Genomic DNA, 20,658 nt, shown 5'->3' on the forward strand with positions numbered 1-20,658 from the left:
CATGGAACCTGAATGGATTCAAGCTATGCAAGAAGAGCTTCAACAGTTTGAGCTGAATAATGTATGGGAACTGGTTAAGCGTCCTGATCCACGGAAGCACAACATAATAGGCACCAAATGGATATACCGCAACAAGCAAGATGAGCATGGTCAAGTTGTCAGAAACAAAGCTCGTCTAGTTGCTCAAGGATATACTCAAGTGGAGGGCATTGACTTCGATGAAACATTTGCTCCTGTGGCTAGGCTTGAAGCCATACGCATACTGCTGGCCTATGCAAATCATCATAACATACTTCTCTATCAGATGGATGTGAAAAGTGCCTTTCTCAATGGCAAGATTGAAGAAGAAGTGTATGTTGCACAACCACCTGGCTTTGAAAATCCAAAACATCCTGATATGGTATACAAGCTCAACAAGGCACTGTATGGCCTCAAACAAGCCCCTAGGGCCTGGTATGATACACTCAAGTACTTTCTGAAAAGCAAAGGCTTCATACCTGGTTCCCTGGATCCCACTCTTTTCACGAAGACATATGATGGTGAACTGTTTGTGTGCCAAATATATGTGGATGACATTATCTTCGGCTGCACCAATCAGAAGTATAGTGAAGAGTTTGGATACATGATGCAAGAGCAATATCAGATGTCCATGATGGGGGAGCTGAAGTTCTTTCTCGGTCTTCAAATACGGCAACAACGCAACGGCATCTTCATATCTCAAGAGAAATATCTTAAAGAGTGCCTGAAGAAGTTCGGTGTGCAAGACTGCAAAGGCTTCACAACACCAATGCCAGCCAAGCATCATCTGGGTCCCGACGACAATGGTAAAGAGTTCGATCAAAAGGTATACCGCTCCATGATTGGGTCTTTGCTTTATTTATGTGCATCTAGGCCAGATATCATGCTTAGTGTTTCCATGTGTGCTCGATTTCAAGCGACACCAAAGGAGTCGCATCACTTAGCTGTGAAGCGAATTCTTCGATATTTGGCTCACACCCCAACTCTAGGATTATGGTATCCAAAGGGCTCAGAGTTTGATTTAGTTGGATTTTCGGATGCTGATTATGCTGGTGACAAAGTTGATCGCAAGTCTACATCAGGCACATGTCAATTTCTGGGACGATCACTTGTATGTTGGTCTTCAAAGAAGCAGAACTGTGTATCACTCTCCACTGCTGAATCTGAATACATTGCTGCTGGATCTTGCTGCGCTCAGCTTCTGTGGATGAAGCAAACACTCAAGGATTATGGCATTCATCTGAAGCAAGTGCCACTTTACTGCGACAACGAAAGCGCCATCAAGATTGCCAACAACCCAGTTCAGCACTCGAAGACAAAGCACATTGAAATTCGTCATCACTTTCTCAGAGATCATGTTGTGAAGGAAGACATTGATATCATACACGTCAACACTGAAGAGCAATTGGCAGATATCTTCACAAAGCCCTTGGATGAGAAGAGATTTTGCAAGTTACGGTGTGAGCTAAATATCTTGGAATCCTCAAATGTCCTGTGATCAGGCACACATCCTAACACTTAAACATATTGATGACTTAGATGTGCAACACACGAAGTAGCGTATATCTTCAAACAATGAAGACATACATTCTAAGTGTGAATACATTAATGTGGAATTTGACTTCGGAGCGCCACGATAATTGTGCGCTGTGTCTGGGTCTAATACTTCCTATACGGTGGGTAACGCCACCACCAAACGTTCCATTTTGAAGCATTTCTCTCATGGCGTTACCTCTCAATGTCTTCACAATTGGTTTGGTTTAATTCTCAATATGTCTTCATGATTATCTTCACTGCGTTGATTATATGGATATATATGTACTGATGTTCTGTCCTCTACAGCATTCACTTATAGCTATGTCTTCTTGGTTGAATCTTTTGAACTAAGTGAATGTGATCGGACCCTAACCTCTCTATGCTTTCTATCTCAAACTCTATCTCTCCAAGTCATATGCATTCTGTTGAAACTGTCGAATGTCTTCACTGTGTCCTTGTCAGCCGAAGACATTAAGACAACCATAAAAGTCCGTTTTTAATGCTCATTCCTCCACATAAGATCCGGAGAAGCAGGAACGACCGTCCGACAATTTAGGCGTGCGTGGGACATGAAACAAATCCCAATAGCGTTGTGCCTCAAATGCGAACCGCCAGGGGCACCTGCGTAATAGCGCTGTGCCGCCTCTATCTCTATAAATACATGATTCACTGCGGTCATTATCTCCTTCTTCCACCCTCGCACGAACCCTAGCGCCACCGCTAGCACTCGACGACGCCGGCGACGACGCGCTTCATTGCCGCAACCTCTCCGACGCCGTTTTCACGCCGACCGCGGACATCGCTCTCTCCACCGTCGCCGTAGGTGTCTTCCGTCGCCAAGTTAGGGCACGGAGGATCGAACTGCTCGTCTCAACTCTCACTTCGTCTAGCAGTTCCAAGTGTGGTAAATAAAACCTCTTTTTACAGCTTCTTTTGATCCTACAGTTCAGTCACTTTCTGCCATAAGAAGTTTCTCTTCACACCAGTTAAATCTCTCGCTGCATCTCATAACATGCCTAGTATATTCACTTGTACTTCATAAAGTAGTTAGATTCCTCACTTGTACTGATCTATGGGTTCATACAAATCTGGAACCAACTTCTTATCTATAAGTGAATGTCTTCGCATAATGAGGTCAATGTCTTCTAAACCGATTTATCTTCAAAATCTTCTGAGAATGCATATGACCTCTTCCCCTTCCCTCGCACCTCAATGCTGTCACAGGTACATGTCCGTGGGAGAATCCTTTGGTTCTCATAGTCTGCATTCATTTGCAGAGTACTTGCAGCATCACATCAACTCGCCTGAAGCCAGTTCTTGCAAAAGGAAGCCTTTGAAACCTTTGAACATCTTGAAGCCTTCCAAGTTATTCATGGCTTCAGAAACAGTAGCAAAGAAGGGAGGCAGACAGCGACGTGGTGAAACGTCCAAAGATCTGCCTGATGAATTGGCAGAGATGTACAAAACTGATCCTGAAGAAAGCTATGGTCAGCGCAAGACACGAATCCAATGGATTCGAAGATATTGGGCAGAGCAATGGTTCCACTACCGCTTCGTCACTCAGGAATATGCGGAGAAGTGCGCCATCAAGAGACCGTGGGGAGATGTATTATACAAAAATCTCGTACCCAAGTCCAGAGACGAAGCCATTGCTCAAGGCTTCTATCCATGCATGGTGAGAGGACCACAGCCAGCTGAGGCACATCCGTCATCACTTCTCTGGTGTCGCGATGATAATCTCTTCAAGAGCAACTTTCAGTTTGCACAACAGTCAGCAAAGATAAACAAGAAGAAATTTGGGCTTGACTTCAACCCTGGTCCCTCCTCACCAAGGGCAGATGGCACACGCAACGCCGATCCCAATATCATCGGGCCGTATGCCAATCTTGAAGGCCTCATCACTCGCATCCTAGTCCAAGGGACTGCTGTGAATGACCCTCCAGCATATACTGAGTCAGATGACGCCCCTGCTGCTCCGAAGCCAAAGCAGAAGAAGCCAAAAGCACCAAAAGCTTCAAAGCCAGCCGCTTCTCCCAAGATCGCAAGAGTGAAGCCTTTAGCAACTGCACCTCCCGAAGCCAGTGTGCAGTCAGAGGGCTTATCACGAGTGTCCAAGCCCCAAGAAGCCTCAGCCACACACAGGCAAAGAGCTCACAGCTGCTGACATTCTGCGCTGCGAAGCCATTGATCTCTCAAGCGATGAAGATCTTGGAGATGATGCTCTTGAGCAGCTCATCAAGAGCAAGGAGGAAGCCGAAATCTTCAACAATCTGCCTCTGTTTGATGTCGCCATCATTCACAACTTCATCGATGAATGGTTTGACACACCTGACATAAGCTTCAATGATCTGCAGCTACCCATAGGCCTCAGTGTTGCCTTTCAAGGTGCAATTGCTTCAGAACTTGCAATAGCCCAGCAAATTGTAGAACTGAAGCAGAAAATTGATCATGAAAAGGCTCAGTTCAAGAAGCACGTGGCCAAGCTCAGTGTGCAAGAAGTGAAAAACTTCAAGATCATGTTGCACGAGCTGAAATAGAACTTCCTGAAAACGCGTGCCGAAGCTCAAGGCTCGCGAGAACGCATGAAGACTTTAGCTGAACGCTGCGTGCAAGCCTACAATGAGGCAGAAAAGCGCAAGGCACTTGGGCGTCCCGGCATTGACCCCAGGATGGCCGCGAAGAAGAAAAAGAAGGCGGCTGTGCCCGAACCTGAAGCGCCAAGGTCAGATCCTGATGCTCCGATTGTCTTCCCAGCTGCAACGACTGGCTCGAAGCCAAAGAGTCGATCAACCGCCTCACAGCACAAGAAGACACGGACTGCAGAGGCTAAAGCTAAGAAGAGAAAACATTCTGAAGCCTCTCCTTCTGAACCCATCATCAAGAAGCGCAAGACCAAGAAATCTCGGGCTGCTCCCACAGAGCCCCTGATAGTTGAACCACTCTGCGTCCGCTATCCTGACGCAGACCGTCAGTTGACAGTGCATGAGCCTGCTTACAAAGAGGCTCCGCACGCTGAAGACATTCCAACAGCCAACCCCAATGCTGCTGAAGACATTGGTCTCCAAGACAATGTGCAAGGTGATGCAGCCCTTCCTCAGCTTGAGACAAGCGAACAGATAAGTATTGGTCGTCCATTGACGCCAATCACACAAAATGCATCGTGGGCAGATCGCCCACAGGAGGAAGATGAGCCCCAACCCACTGCAACTCCACCAGCGCCTACATTCCATAGGCTTCGCAAAGGGCCAAGGGCTCAGGCTGCTGAAGACATTCCGGCTGCATCAGCCGAAGAGCAAGCAGAAATACCACAAGCTCCAACTCCCCCGCACCAACAATAAGCAGTTCTCAAGGAGAACGTGCCTGAAGCTGAAAATGTTGTGGCTGCCACAAACAACACCGAAGCAAATGTGGAGCCCTCCCCAACAACAGCTTCAGAAGACACCGAAGCTACTGCTCCTGAACATTCTGTGCCTGAGTCTGCTGCCGGACCACAATTCAACTATCATATTGTGCACAGGCCCCAGGTCCAGAAGCCGATCCCACGACTACCAAGGTTCCCAGGTCCTGCATCAGCTCCTGGTTCCTTCAACATCAACGGCTTCAGGGCAGATAACACGTTTTTCGACCGCTCCAAGAACCCTTATTCAAGGGAACGGATTGTATCAGATAGGTTCTGGAGCCATCAACAGCGCAGCTATTATTCATGCATCCTCTACAACCAAAGCCGCATCTTTCCTCACAAGCGCCTTGAGGTTGAAGCTGTTGCAGGTCTGCCTGGTCTGGAAGAAGCACTGGATTGCTTCAAGCAAGTGGGTTTGCTGCCATTTATCACTGACGAAGAGCACTGGAACGAAGAGCTTCTGCTCCAGTTCTATGCCACCTTGCATATCAAAGGCTATAACAGAGATCCGAAGACATGGATCCTGGAGTGGATGACAGGAAATATCCATCATGAAGCCAATGCTTTCGATCTAATTGAGCTTACCGGCCTTCCCACTCCTGGCGAATTCTTTGAAGAAGGTTGCCAACTCCATGCTGAAGCAATTGAGAGCATATTTCAGCGTCCTGAGCCAGATATGAGTCAAATGCTCTCAATGATGAAGCCATTTCCTCCAAATGCACCCTATCCAACTAAGTTCTTCGTTGAAGACTTAGAGTACCTGCCCAGAACAATATATCATATCATAAGGCGGACTCTATGGCCTGTAAAGGGACACTCTCGATATGCAACGATTGATGGTGCAATGAAGACTCTCATCTTCTGCATTCTTCACGGCAAATGCTTCAATACACAGGATCTCTTCATCCGTCAATTTGCAGCGTCTGCTTCAGAACTGTTTGGATTAAAGTTTTATGCTCCTTGGGTTATGAGGCTGATCAAGCTTCACTCTGCAATCTCCTATCAACCCTCAGCCCGCAATCATAGGATATTTTTGCCAGATATGGACACATCTGCTGAAGCAATATATCCAGAGCCGGCCAAGCAACCACTAAGTCTTCAGAATGCAGAACACCAGAGCTTCACTCAAAATATTGAAGGTGTTGAAGCTCTCTCCCGAGAGTATCCAATGGCTGGCACCACACGTGCCCCTGCATCAACTGAAGCCACCAACAGCACAGCTGCAAAGAGACCCAAGAAGCGCGCTCGTACACTCAATGACAGAGAGCTTCTTGTGGCTCTTCACCAAAAGCAAGATAGGCATCACGACTGGCTCAAGAGGCAGATGAGAAGCATCATGCAAGAAGTCAATCGCATTAGAAATCTGGCAACCAAGAATGCATTTGTCACACACGAGACCTGTCGCCGCACTTGGAAGGGCCTCACTATGATGTGCCCTGAAGCTGAACTGCATGAGGATGGCTTCACAGAGCACTTCAAATTTGACTCCACGCCTCCAAGAAGAGCGGTGATGCGCAGCACACCATCACTTGAAGAGTCAGAGTTCTCTTCTTCTGCTGCCACCGTGTCTGCCCGGATCATTGAAGAAGAAGACGACGCGACATCATCTCCACCTGCTTCAACGCACGTCGCATCTGCACCAAGCTCGTCTGCACCACCGCCAAACAACTCCACCGACCCTGCTGCGCCTGGGAACACGTAGAAACCTCTATGTCTTCAAGCCTTTTTGGTCATCACTGACAAAAGGGGGAGAAGCATATGATGGTTATAGTCTTCAAGCGGGTCATTATGGGCGGGTGCCTTCATATTTTTGCTATATTTTGCTTCGTGCTTACAACTCCCGTTCTTTTGCTACATTTGCTTCATTGAGTTGTAACACTTAGCCTTGATGGTCGTCTGCTACCTGTTTGTCACTCCGTTTTGCGAAGATAAATTCCGCACTTATCTCATTCTGCAGACGTCCATTTTCCATTATGCATGTCATTATCTTCATATACTTTTACATGCATAGTGGATTGTCATAAGTTGAAGTGGATCTCCACAAGTACAACCTGCCATGTGCATTTGCATTCAAGAAGCAAATTACTTATATGCACATCTTCAGGGGGAGCCCTTGCAACTTATGAAGAAAATTCTTTTACAATTTCACAAATTATGTTTCCCGTTGAAAACTTCAACTAGTTTGTCATCAATCACCAAAAAGGGGGAGATTGTAAGTGCATCTAGTGCCACCCCTAGTTGGTTTTGGAGTATTGACGACAAACCTAGCTGAGGGACTAATGTGTTTGTGAGAATTGCAGGAAAACACAGGTAGAAGTCCCTCATTGATTCGGTTTTACTACCAGAGATGACCCCTAAAAATGTACGAAGACATTGAAGACAATGGTGGTTTATGAAGATATTCATATTGAAGACAATGACAGGAGAAGACTCCCTATGAAGCTTTTGGAACTCGAAGACCTAGATCCTTCGTAGTTTTATTTCATTCATGTTGTGTCATAGGAACCACCGTACTATTAAGTGGGGTCGAAGAGAACCAGTCAGAATGACTGAAGTGATGCCTAATTCAAATCCTATGTCTTCGAGCGAAGACTTTGAGAGAAAATCTTTTCAGAGTCAGACAAGTCAGCTTTACTTGTAGCCCAAGTAAAGTTGTCGTGTGAGTTCAAAATTCGACCGTTGGTACACGTGTCAGTTCCTTAGTGACCCAGGGTCATTTCGGACAGATCAGGTCGGGTTGCCAAGTGGCTATAAATAGTCCACCCCCCACAACCATAAACGGTTGGCTGCTCAGATTTCAGTGCACGGCTTTTGTCGTTTAAGAGCAACCCACCTCGAAGCCTTTAAAAGAAAAATTCCCAGTGAGGAGAAAAGCCCTAACCACCCAGAGCCAGAGCAAATTGGGCATCACTTAAGTCTTCGTGTCTGTGTGATCTGACGACTTATTACACTTGAGGACTGTGCATTCTCCAGACGGTTAGGCGTCGCGTTCTGAGCATCCAAGAGAAATTGTGGATTGTCAGTGAACGAAGTCTGTGAAGGTTTGGGAGTCTACCTTGAAGACTTACTTGAGTGATTGGGCGAGGTCTGTGTGACCTTAGCTCAAGGAGAAAACGGTGAGGACTGGGTGTCTTGGACTAAGTGTCCTTGACTGGGTGTCCGGGACTGTGTGTCCTTTGGTTTAAATACCTAGCCGCTCCAACCAGACGTACAGTTGTCACAGCAACTGGAACTGGTCCAACAAATCATTGTCTTCAACGCATCACTGGTTTCATCTTCACTTCCTTTCACTTACAGTTATTCATTGTGAAGCCATTGCATGCTTGCTTTATCTCTTGTCTTCACAACATGAATGTATGATCTGTTTGGCTTCATAACTTCTTCCTACCTGATCCTTATTACACTGAAGCTGTTTGTCATTGCGCTTTCACTCTATTGAATACATGACCATGGCTGGCCTAGTGTAATCTAACTTCCGCTGCATAGTAATAGGCATGATCTTCACTGTTTGTCTTCACAACTCTCACGTTTTGAAGACTTTCATAAAAATCGCCTATTCACCCCCCCTCTAGTCGATATAACGCACTTTCACAGTTACGTTGTGATGTTTGGTAGCACACAAAGTGTTCCTCCGGTAAACGGGAGTTTCATAATCTCATAGTCATAGGAACATGTATAAGTCATGAAGAAAGCAATAGCAACATACTAAACGATCGGGTGCTAAGATAACGGAATGGGTCATGTCAATCACATCGTTCTCCTAATGATGTGACCCCGTTAATCAAATGACAACTCATATCTATGGCTAGGAAACTTAACCATCTTTAATTCAACAAGCTAGTCAAGTAGAGGCATACTAGTGACATACTGTTTGTCTATGTATTCACACATGTATTATGTTTCCGGTTAATACAATTCTAGCATGAATAATAAACATTTATCAGGATATAAGGAAATAAATAACTTTATTATTTCCTCTAGGGCATATTTCCTTCAATATATGTATGTGAGTTTATGTCCTCTACAGCATTCACTTATTGCTATTTCTTCAAGTTGCTTGTTCTGCTAAGTGAATGTGATCGAACCCTTTCCCCCTCTATGCTAAAGTCAACCCAGTCTATTCACAAATTCTTCATGTGCATTCTAGTTGAATCTCGTTTAAAATCTTCACTGTGCTCTTGTCAGCTGAAGAAATTGCGAACGGAACTTTAAAACCTATCTTATCTAAATTTTCGGCTTTGCCGCTCAAACCGTTCTGCATTCTATGCGATGTTTATCTTTTCACCCACGATCGCACACGATCGTCACCTCTCTATATGTGGGTGACACATGTCAAGAAAATGAGAAAGTTCAGGGGCACGTTCGTCCTATTTCCTCGGGCGAGCGGTTTTTCACTTCGGCTATAAATACCCCTCTCCCTTCCTCACTTCACTTTTACTCCGCTCGATCTCACTCCCTCGCTCGAGCTTCCCAACCATAGCGCCGCCGCTACCTCCATCGTCGCCGGTGAGGAAGAGCTTCACTGCCTCGACCTCGTCGCCGCCGTACTCACGCCGAAGGCGGATTTCTTCACTCCTCCGCCGTCGTAGCTGTCTTCCTCAGCCAAGTTAGGGCGTGGAAGATCTAAACCGACGAGCTTCAAATCTACACTTCCTAGTTCGTCGTGTTCTTCGTCAAGTGTAATTAAGAGTTACTTTTACTGCCCTTGTTGATTCTGATGTTTTCTTCAAATCTTCAAAAGGTGTTTATTCATCAACTCTTCACACACTAAACACCTCACATATCATCTGTTCTTGATCTGTTTCTCTAAGCAGTATTTTTCTTCAAGATTCCTCAATTATGTGGATTTTAAAATCTGTACAACTCTGGAACCTAAGTCAAAGAATGCTTAGTGAAATTCTTGAAGACTCATCTGGTCAATTTCCTCAAACTTGTTCTTTTTGCAAAAACTTTTGAGAATACATATGACCTCTCCAAATTCTTCGCACCTATACTCTGTTCACAGGTACTGATGTCCGCTGCTGAATCATTAGGTTCTCATCAACTTAACTCATTTGCAGCGTTCCTCGAAGAAAAGTTGCATACCTCTTCAGAGAACTCAATTGTTAAAAACCCTCAGCTGAAGAAAATGGAAGATGGCAAGAAACCTCGGAAGGGAGGAAAGAGGCTGGAAGTCAACACTGCATTTGAAATCCCTGAGGACATATACAAGGATTATTGCACTCCTGATGAGGCCACTCATGGAAAGGAAACCAAGAATGAGCGCAAAGTGCGCATCCAAAGAATAGAGAGGAGATGAGCACGGGAATGGAGGGAATACAGATATGTCACTCCCAAGTATATGAAGAAATTCACTCTTCATCCTCCTTCCCCAAGACCTCCCTTGGCACCTGGCCAAGAAGCTGATCCCACCAGCCTCAAGCGTGGTGAGGATTATCCTGATGAATGGGCCAAGCGCTAGGCCAAGCTTGCCAGAGTTGCTAAGGAAGTAGTGAGGAAATTCAATGAAGACTCTGCTGCTGCTGCCGCCACTACTGAGGCCTCTGCAAGTAAGCCCAAGAAGGCTATGCCAAAGAAGCCGACTCATAAGCCAAGTGCTTCTACTCAAATGCCCTCTCGGCCAAGTTTCTCAGCTATGCCCTCACGGCCAGTTTCTTCAAAGCCCTCACGGCAAATTCCTCAACCCTCACATGCTCCTCCAAAGTCCTCAGCTGCTCCGACCAAATCCTCAGCACATGTGCATCTCGCCACGTGCCAAAGGACAACAGGCATCTCTATTGCTTCAAGAGTATCTGGTAGTTCCTCAGCACCACTGCATTCTTCAATGGTCCCACTCTGTTGAAGACCAAGGCAACTGCTGGACGAGGCTCTTGACCAAGTCCTCAAAAAAAGTAGGTCACTTTTCAAGTACCGTCTGATGAAGACGAAGCTGATGATGAAGAACTTGCTGAAATCATCAGGGATAGACAAGTCAAGGCCGCTAGAGCCTAAGGCACAAGTGTGCCTCTGCTTTTGGATCCAAAGTTGATCCTTGATTACATTGATCTCTGGCACAAGTAACCCAACACTCCCATGCCTAATTTCAAGTTGACTCCTGGCCAAAATCATATGTTGACTCACTTCATTCAAGAAGAGAAATGGAAATTTTAAAAGGCCAGGCAAATCAAGAAAGCGCAGTATAAAAAGGAGCGCTTCCTTAAGAAAAACATTGTCTCTATGACAACTAAAGAACCCGTCAATATGCAGTCTGAGATCAAGAAACTCAGTGATGAATTTGACGCATACCATGCTGATTTGTTGGGAGCCAAGGTTCGTTTTGTGAGACTCATTGACAACTTCACCTCCGCTGTTGCTGCCCAATCACAACAAGAAATTCCTCAGGCTGCTGCATCTGCTCAGCCTACTGAAGAAAATGCCAGCACCACTGATGACACTCAGGCTGCTGAAGAAAATGCTAATTCCAGGGCTGATGACTGCATTTCAGCCGCTGAAGAAATTACCAGGGCAACCACTAGTGTTGTGCCTGAAGAAAATGAAGAAGTCAAGGCAACTACATCAGTTGCGCCTGAAGAAATTCAACCAAATTCCTCTGCTCCTCCTACGCCTACACCAACTCCGATCCTTCCATCTGCATCAGATGCGAAGAAACCAAGGCTGCAGAGCGTGTAGCTGTGAAGAAAAGGAAGGCATCAACTGCATCGGATTCTTCAACTTCGAAGAAAATGAAGCCACTGACAAGTTCCTATGACAATCCAATTGATGTTGTTCCTGTCTCATTCATGCCATCAAAGGACCTTGTTCCTTTTGATGAAGAATATGTGATCCCAAGCGGATCAGATGATGACATTCTTTTTGCTGCTTCGTCAGAGCAGTTGGATGAAGAAATTGAAGTGGATGAAATCCCTTCAACCCCACTTATCTCATCGCCCATGCCTCAGTTCACTGCTGAAGAGGCCGGCGTTAAAGAAATGGATGAAGAAGAAGATGTGGACATTGGAAGCACTACTCCAGTGATGAATGATGACTTTTGGGAAAGTCAGCACCCCAATTCTCCTCTGTTAACACCTCTTCAACAAATTCCTCAGTCCCCTGTAGCTACTGAAGTACAAATGGGATCTGAAGAACCGCATGCAATCCCATCTGTTCATGAAGAAATTCCAGCCACTAGTGCTGAAGAAAATGTAAATGAAGAATTGAAGTCTCAGGCTGCCACTGAAGAAGAACCTGAAATTCTCAGCCTGCGGAACCTGAGATCGAGATCCCTGAGGTTGTGATGCAATTGACTGACACTCCTCACCCCAAGCCAAAGGATCCCTTCTCGAAGAAGCAAAAATTCAAGGCTGATGACTTCTTTGGCGAGCATGTATTCTTCACTGACTACAATCCTTATGACTCTGCTCGTCTAAGGAGGAAGCATTTCTGGACTGCAAGCCAGGCAAACTTCTATTCTTCACTGCTTTTCAACAAGGACAAAATCTTCTACCATGAGCATATTCCTCACGTGGACATGGAATCATTGCCTTGTTTTTCTCCTATCCTCGGTGTGCTTCATGATGCAGGCCTCCTCAACTTTTGCTCTGACATTGTTGATTGGAATGAAGAGCTTATTCTTCAGTTCTACGCTACACTGCATATCACTGGTGATCCTGAAGATATCAACACCTGGGTCTTGGACTGGATGACCGATAACACTCACTATAAGGCACCGGCATCTGAATTACTTCATGCCCTGCCCATCAGTCCACCCAGTGAAGGAGCTCATTGCATGTACCAAGAACCTGAACTCACTGCTCATTACATGCAAGTTCTAATGAAGCCTCTGAAGCACGGTCAAGCCCCAAGGACCAAATTCCTTGTGAAGGACTTACTCTATGTGCCCAGAACAGTCTATCGCATTCCGACGAGGACAATGAGTCCTATCAAAGGCCACGATTCATCTGATGAGGACATTGTTAGCATCATGAAGAATTTGCTATTCAACATCATTCATAACATTCCTGTCAATTACTATGATTTCTTCATGAGGACTCTAGCAAATGTTGCACTCTCTCTGTTTGAGTTGAAGCCTTATGCTTCTTGGATTATGAGATTCCTCAGAACAAGGTCTTCACTCAACTACAAGGCTGATTTTCAGAATCACCTCAGCTACCTGCCCCCGATTAAAGTCCTCAAGCTGACCTTTACCTCAACCGATGAAAAAGGGAAGGCACTTGTTGTCATTTATGAAGGCATTCGTCCATTGGATGGTCAGTTTCGCAAAGTTGCATCTTATTCCACCAATGATGACTCTGCCACTCATGACTCTGCTGAAAATGCACCCAAGTCTACTCCTCAAGCCACAGCTCCAAGAGTGATGACTGACCGTGAGTTGCGTCTTAGTCTTCACCAGAAGGTGGATCGCAACCATAAATGGGTTAAGCGTCAGTTTGGTTCAATTCTTCACAACATGACTGCTACACATAATGTAGTGAAGAAAAACCATTACTACCTCCATGAAGTTTTCGGTCGCACCTGGGTTGTCTTATCACATCTGTATGGCGAGGAAGATCTGAAGCAAATGGGTCTCAAGGAGAACTTTGACTGGTCTGCACCTCCTCCAAAGAAATTCAAGAAGGTCAAAGTTCCTACCTTGGTGGCCAGCTCCTATTCTTCATCCCGCAACACCGACGAGTATGAAGACTTGGACGACACTGCGGCAGGCCCTACAACGACAAACGACCCCAACAACGCTGGCGCTCCTCCATCAACTTGATATTCTTCAGGGGCATTAGTCCTCATTTTTGATCCTTTTGGTCATTCGATGACAAAGGGGGAGAAATTTGAGTTAGTCTTCAAGCGGGTGTACTTATATGGGCATTTTTTTCTAAGTTACGACTCTCGTTCTTTTGAAGACTTTGCTGGATCGAGTTGTAAACTTAAACTCTATGGTGGTCTGATACTTTTGCTGAGTTTTTCTGCATGCTTATTCCTCATTAATGTTAATGCACACATGTTGAATTACATCAGTCACCATATTTCTTCATGCATTTCAAACTCTTCGTATTATATGTTAAATTCTTGTATGAATTACAAGATATAGGGGGAGATTTCCATGATTCGACTCTTCAAGTGTGCATTGCTTCAAAAGCAAATTCCTCACTATGCACATCTTCAGGGGGAGTTCTTCTATATCTTGCAATCAAAATCCTCAATATCAGTATTTACACTTCATATGTTTATTCCCGTTGAAAACTTAACCTATATTGTCATCAATCACCAAAAAGGGGGAGATTGTAAGTGCATCTAGTGCCCCTTAGTGATTTTGGTGTATTAAAGACTTATAAGTTAAGGGACTAATGCGTTTGTGAGTGTACACAGGTCTATAAGTCTATGAGGAGTTTGATGTTTACAGAGAAAGTCGACCCCTAAAAATGAAGTTCTTCGACTGAAGACTTTGTATTTCTGAAGACTTTCTGAAGACTTTGAAAGTGAAGAAATTGGTGTAATCCTGAAGACTTGGTATTCATTCGAGGAACATGAAGCATGAAGACTTTTGTTTTCGTAGTTTCATTTTCTCTTTATTGAGTCATAGGAAACACCGTACTATTAAAGGGGGTCGAGGAAATACTAAGGAAAAATTTCCAAGTAATGCTCAACTCAAATCCTATAGCTACCAATCCCTTCGAGTGAAGCCATTGGAAATCTCATACAGCTTAGTCAATTTCTTCAGTGACAGAGATGAAGTTCTTCTGGTCTCTGAGGAATTTGTTCTGACTGAGGAGTTAGGAATTCGCCAGTGCAGATTGCCTACACAGTGAGGAACATGATAGCCCTGAGGATTTTGCTACTCAAAATTCCGACTGTTGTTGTGCTATGCTCCAGTTGTCCCTAAATATCTACCCACCTAACGGTCATATCATTGAAGGGCATTTATGTCTTATCATGTCGGGTTGCTCCCTAGGCTATAAATAGCCGCCCCCTACAACCACTAGATGGTTGGCTGCTCTGAGAGAAACTGACACTTGTCATTTGAGAGCATCCCATCCTTCGAGGACTTTGAGTGAAAATCATCAAGTGAGGAAAACCCAAACCCAAAGTGATTGAGTATCACTGAAGAGATTGATCCTGTGTGGATCCGACGCTTGTTACCTTTGAAGATTGTGCATCTTCCAGACGGTTAGGCGTCATGATCTAGAGCATCCAAGAGGAAATTGTGGATCTCCGAGTGACCGAGTCTGTGAAGGTTTGGAAGTCACCTGAAGACTTACCACGAGTGATTGGGCGAGGTCTGTATGACCTTAGCTCAAGGGGAATACGGTAGGACTGAGTGTTCTGGACTGCGTGTTCAGAACTGTGTGTCCTCAGGTTTAAATACCTAGCCGCCCTAACCAGACGTACAACTGTCACAACAGTTGGAACTGGTCTATCAAATCATTGTCTTCACCAAGCTACCTGGTTCCATTTACTCAACCCCTTCATTTCCTCATTTCTGTGTTGTGAGCTTGTTCATATCTGTTTGAAGACTTTGACTGAAGACTTTCTCTATTTACTCAGTTCAATTTCTTCAGTCTGTTTGTCTTCATTCTGTGTTATACTGTGTTTACGCTTTCTGTACTTTGTGCTTGTTTTTCATTTCATCATGAAGACCATGCTCATGTTCTGTTATGTTTACTTCTGAGTACTTATTCCGTTGCAAGTAGTTCTTCACTCAGGAATTTCCTCACCCTGAAATTCCTCAGTGAAGATTTCATAAAAATCGCCTATTCACCCCCCTCTAGTCGATATAACGCACTTTCACACGGGCTCATCGCCGGGCAGTGCAATGCCAAGGGGTGTTGTGGGGTGCTTCAATGGCTACCCGAGAGACGATACCCGTTGATGCAAGAGACCACCAATGCTGCAAATGGGGTCACGCAACGGTGCTGCAATAGAGGGTCACCAGCGCTCCGCGCAATGCTTCAAGCAGGTGGCGAGTGCTGCAACTAGGGCTCGCTCACCATCTCGCAACATCTTTCTTGCTTCCAGGAGTCATCGGTGCTGCGATGGAGCACCACTGAGCTGTCGGTGCTTTAATGGAACCAACACGAGGTTGCTGCGAGGGTGTCACACGGTGCTACAAAAGCGTCGGCGCTGCAATGGTGCATCATCGGGCCGTCGGAGCATCATCGGTTCAAGAGGTGGTCGCAACAACGGTGTTGCTACAACCCAAAGCTCGTTGGGGCTGCTGCCGTGACCGGTGCATGGCGAGCTCGTCGGTGTTTTGTTGTGAGCTAACCGACGACGCAATTTCTGCATCTGAGTGTTGTGGCTATGCAAGCGAGCTGCGCATGTGGTGTGGGAAGCGGGGGTGTTATGTTGCAGCTTACCTGATGGTTGGAGACGCTCCGAGGAGACATGGAATGAGTAATGGTACATGTACAGACACTTACGGGCGGAATTTAATTACAGGGCATGCCTGTGATTGGAAAGAAGGGGAATGAAGCAGGCCACCCCGGTGGGAATTGGTGGGGGGGGGGGAAGAAATTTAGCGAAGGAGTGCATGTAATAGGCCTATATGTCTAGGATTATCGCGTGGGAATATTAGGATGGAAGTTATGGTGTGGCTTTTTTACCAGCGTATCAAGTGACCCACATCATATTACCAACCCAAATCATCGACTAGCTAGGCGACTGATCATTTCCTAAGATTAGTCGGCTGATGCCTAGCAGCTTTCATAGTTTATTCAGCGACAACCGAAGACAAATAATTATTTTTAGTAAAAATAATAATTTAGCAGATTTTTGGGAACCAACTGAAAGCAAATTTTTTTTAACAAATAACAAAGTTTTTTTTATTTTAGAACAAGATGATGACCTTCCTTAATTATGGCCTGCAGAGAACTGTCGGCCCATGTGAAATGTACCCACGTTCGCGGGCCGGACAACGGCAGGTGGACCTAGCAGCGCCACCAGTCCTCCGCCTCCTCCGGAGCCAGCCACGATTTGTATGGTGCGGCGGGGCGAGGCTGCCTGCCGTTTCAATCGAGCCACATCGTCCGCCCCCCCCTCCGATCCCCCGCCATTCCCTTCCCCCCAGCGAGGAGAACCCTAGCGCCCCGAGCTCCTCCGCCGCCAGCCCTGTCCGCGGCGTCCCTCCCCTCTCCTCCTCTCCCCCGCCCGCGGACGATCATCTCTCCTCCCCAAGGCGACGGCGCGCGGACGGAGGTCGTGATTTCAGGGGTAATCGCTCACTCCCATCTGTACTAGCCCACGCATGTATGGCTGGCTCATGTCTGGTTTGTTTCTTTCAGTTTTATTTTGTGAAAAATTCTGATCGGTTCTCCGAGTCTCAGATTGACTCTGGTTCCTCTGTTTTGATCCGATGATGTTTTGGGCCGTGCCACATGGTAGGACGAGATGGGATGATTTTCTAGATTGACCGGGTGGGAGGTTCTCACCCGTGCCCCTCTCGTCTGGATATTGGTTCGATTTTGTCTAACATGTTAATGCGTTGGATGGGATACTGATAAGAATTTGCCATTCAGATGTCAGCATCAAGCGTTTTATGTCCAGGAAATGTATGTTCTAGGAGCTCACTGTTTAGAATTTAAGATGTGTGGGTACATTAGTAAATGAAGAATTTAAGCCACTTGGATCGATTATTGCATAACATTTTAAATAAGGAAAGTAATTATGTTTTGTTAATGTGGGATTTATTAATTTGCTGTTATGGACAAAAATGGTTTGCAGCAGCATTCGGTTTGACTAGCTTGTGTACCTTTGTATTTTCAACATGCAGTTTACATCATTGATTTCAAACTGTGGCCATCTGGCTTCTGAAAACAGTATCATGAGAAACTGCCTTTTTTGCATTCAGTTACCGGCAGAGTTCTTGCCTCTTTTATAAAGAAAATCTGTTGTTCTGATTGAAGGTAAATTCAAACCAACAGGGTAGTCTCAGCACTCTTGGGTGAAGCTGCCGCTGCAAAAAGTTGAAGCAAGCCAGTAGAGATGACATCAGAAGGGAATAAAGCTGCTGCGCCTAATGAACCGCTGCCCATTGAGCCACTCGCAAGCTCTGGTGCAAAGCGTAAGCGTGGTCGTCCAAGGAAGTACGAGTATTCTACATTTGAACAGCCACACATGGCACAGCCCATTCAGAGCATTCCACCTCTTCGCAGTGCGCTGTATAACCCAAATATCCAACATGATGGGGTGCATATTAACCATAAATTAGGTGGTACTCTTGACACTAAAATGCACACAGTTTATGTGCTGCCTGCACAGCAGACTCAAGGTGATAGGCCCAGTCGACCTGTAGAGTCTGGTAGCACAGTCAAGTTTCGTGAAAATCAAGTCTCCAGCAGTAGTAGTGCTCATCTGCAAGGTAATTTAGGCAAGGATGTTATCATTGGCAAGCATTTTGTTGGAAAGATGACCAAGCAATGTCCTGGATTTTCTCTTATTACGGTGAGAGTGAAGGACAATCAGGTGCTCAGAGGTTGGATCCCAGATGAAACTAACCTACGCCCAATAACACCGAAGGATGATCTTGCCCCTGACCTCCCCATGCTCCAACCAAGTAAACTTCAAAAGAAAGCATCTGCAATCCACAGACAAGCTGCTCCTCCCTTACCAGTCCACTTAGAGAACGTTACAATTGCAAAGCCTCTTCAGATGAGGAGGCCTGTGGAGACATCTACCACTAAGCACATCATCCCTCCTGCTCCAAGACCTTACGTTGGTTCTGGGGTTGTTGCAGCAGCACCTGTTTCGGTTATATCTGGGAATGTATCAAGGCCTTTGCCCAAGCAAGACACTGGATATTTGAGCCAAGAACCATCAGCTACTGTGGTGCCAGTCACAGTTAAACCTGCCCAGCCTGTATTAGTATCATGCAGACATGTGGATCAAGATGTGCATGTTGAAGGAAAATCTGTCCCTGAGTTTAACACTGATTCTGAATCTTCAAGTGGAAGCAAGGAGTCATCAGGTATGCTTCTTGGATTAGATGCCCTTCTGTGGTTCAGATAAAATCCACATTGACCTGAAATCCTAATCTGTCCTTCCCCAGGACAAGTTCAGAAACTTGTCAACCCTGTCAGTTATGCATGACTCTCAGGAAACTTCGTGTACTATGTGAAGTTTTGATCTTGTGAGCTTTAATTGTATTTATGTTAATGCTCAGCACTTATTACCTGAAAAACTGAATACTGTTCTTGTGGACGTAGTTATGAAAGAATCTCCAGGTTAATCTAAGTTTTATGCAGTTAAGAAGCATGCAATTAAAAATTTGAACAAACGCTACCTGTAATATGGAAAAGAGTTCAGTTCATGTGTCATGATTTTGGATCTTATCTTGGCAGGCCAAACTCCGCGTGGTTTTCCAGCTGCCATGGACGAGACTGAGATAACATCAGGTATCACATTAGGCCCTGTATGCTTGCTCATGTCCTTGATGAGTAAATGGCTTCTTAATGAATAATTAACGGTGCTATTTTGGTAGGCTCCAAGGAACACTCAAATACTGCTAATAGCGACCAACATATTTGTAAGGAACCATCAGGTAATATGTAATTTTATTTTTATTTGGTTGATACGCTCAACAGTTATCCTGAGCTAATTCTTTGGGTGTGAAAATTCAGATAACCCAGAACTGTCTGATGAACCAAAGACAGAATCTAGCATCCTGAAAGGAGTTGATGGCTCAATGACAGAAGCCTCAGGTAGACCAAGACCCGACCTTTCTGATTAGTCTTTCTAATCATACCTTGGATGACTTTTGAGTCCTCATTTTATGAACAAAAAAATTATGATGAGTGAGATTTGTGTAGATCAGCTTAAACTGGAAATGAATGATTGGACTTGTTTGGCTGTATGAGACTAAAGTACAGTATAATACAAAATAAGAAGCTTCATTTTTTTCAAAACATCTTGATCATTTTTTCTCTTCACTCCCGTGAATAGTAATGCCACAATTACTATAGTTATATGCACATGCCAATATATTTCTTGTCTGCCATGTCAAAGTGTCCATAATTTCTTCTTTCGTAGGAACTACACCAGCGGCAGAGGCCTCAAGTGCAACTCCTAATCCCCTAGGTAGTTTACTCTGCTTGGAACATCAATTAAATTGATAGACTTCTTTTTCACTTCAAGGGCTAACAAACTGATGCGACCTTAATATTTGCATCCCAGATGATGTTCAGTCTGCTGTTAAGGAAGACGAACTGAAGGTTGACAGCAAAGAAAGCAGGCTGACAACGACGACATAGGTCCTGTTGTTTGGTTTATGCTGTTTCGGCCAAGCTTACAGGAATCTCAACGTAAAGTGGGGTCTTTCTGTGGATGGTTGAACCCTAGAGCACACTAGTATCATTCATTTTTTTATTCTTCTCTGACTTTATATGGTCAAAGGTTCAGAGGAGAAACAAATTCATAGAATCTTTTTGACCTTGCAGCTAGCTTATGGCAATGAGTAGAACGGAAAAAAATGTATATACATTTTAGCCTTTTAGGAAGATGACGAATATATACAAGCGTCTGGATGGTAAGTGGATCCTCTGCATTTCTCTCTTAAAATGCAGAGGCGCTACTGAGCTTGTGCTTTGTTAGCAGCGGTTCTACAATTGTTCTTTTGCCAAACGTTTGCTTCAGTGTAAACTACTCCCTCCGTCCCATAATATAAGACGTTTTTTGACACTACACTAGTATCAAAAAACGTCTTATATTTTGGGACGGAGGGA

General features: G+C 45.0%; 1 protein-coding gene across 2 annotated transcripts; it reads left to right on the forward strand.

The window, feature by feature from the left end:
• Positions 1 to 16,943: 16,943 nt before the first annotated feature.
• On the forward strand, positions 16,944 to 20,444 carry LOC125539783 (uncharacterized). 2 transcript variants are annotated; one of them, XM_048703299.2, is made up of 7 exons: positions 16,944 to 17,152; positions 17,845 to 18,905; positions 19,279 to 19,332; positions 19,419 to 19,478; positions 19,558 to 19,638; positions 19,967 to 20,014; positions 20,111 to 20,444. In XM_048703299.2, exons 2-7 carry the CDS (start codon positions 17,924 to 17,926, stop codon positions 20,185 to 20,187), a joined length of 1,302 nt encoding a protein of 433 aa, XP_048559256.1. In that variant the 5' UTR covers positions 16,944 to 17,152; positions 17,845 to 17,923; the 3' UTR covers positions 20,188 to 20,444. The 2 variants fall into 2 exon arrangements, with proteins under 2 accessions (XP_048559256.1, XP_048559255.1); XM_048703298.2 differs by having other exon boundaries at positions 17,863 to 18,905.
• The last annotated feature ends 214 nt before the right edge of the window (positions 20,445 to 20,658 follow it).

The sequence above is a fragment of the Triticum urartu genome, chromosome 2A (assembly GCF_056163025.1).
Source record: "Triticum urartu cultivar PI428250 chromosome 2A, HENAU_Tu73, whole genome shotgun sequence".
In the NCBI taxonomy this organism is placed as follows: domain Eukaryota; kingdom Viridiplantae; phylum Streptophyta; class Magnoliopsida; order Poales; family Poaceae; genus Triticum; species Triticum urartu.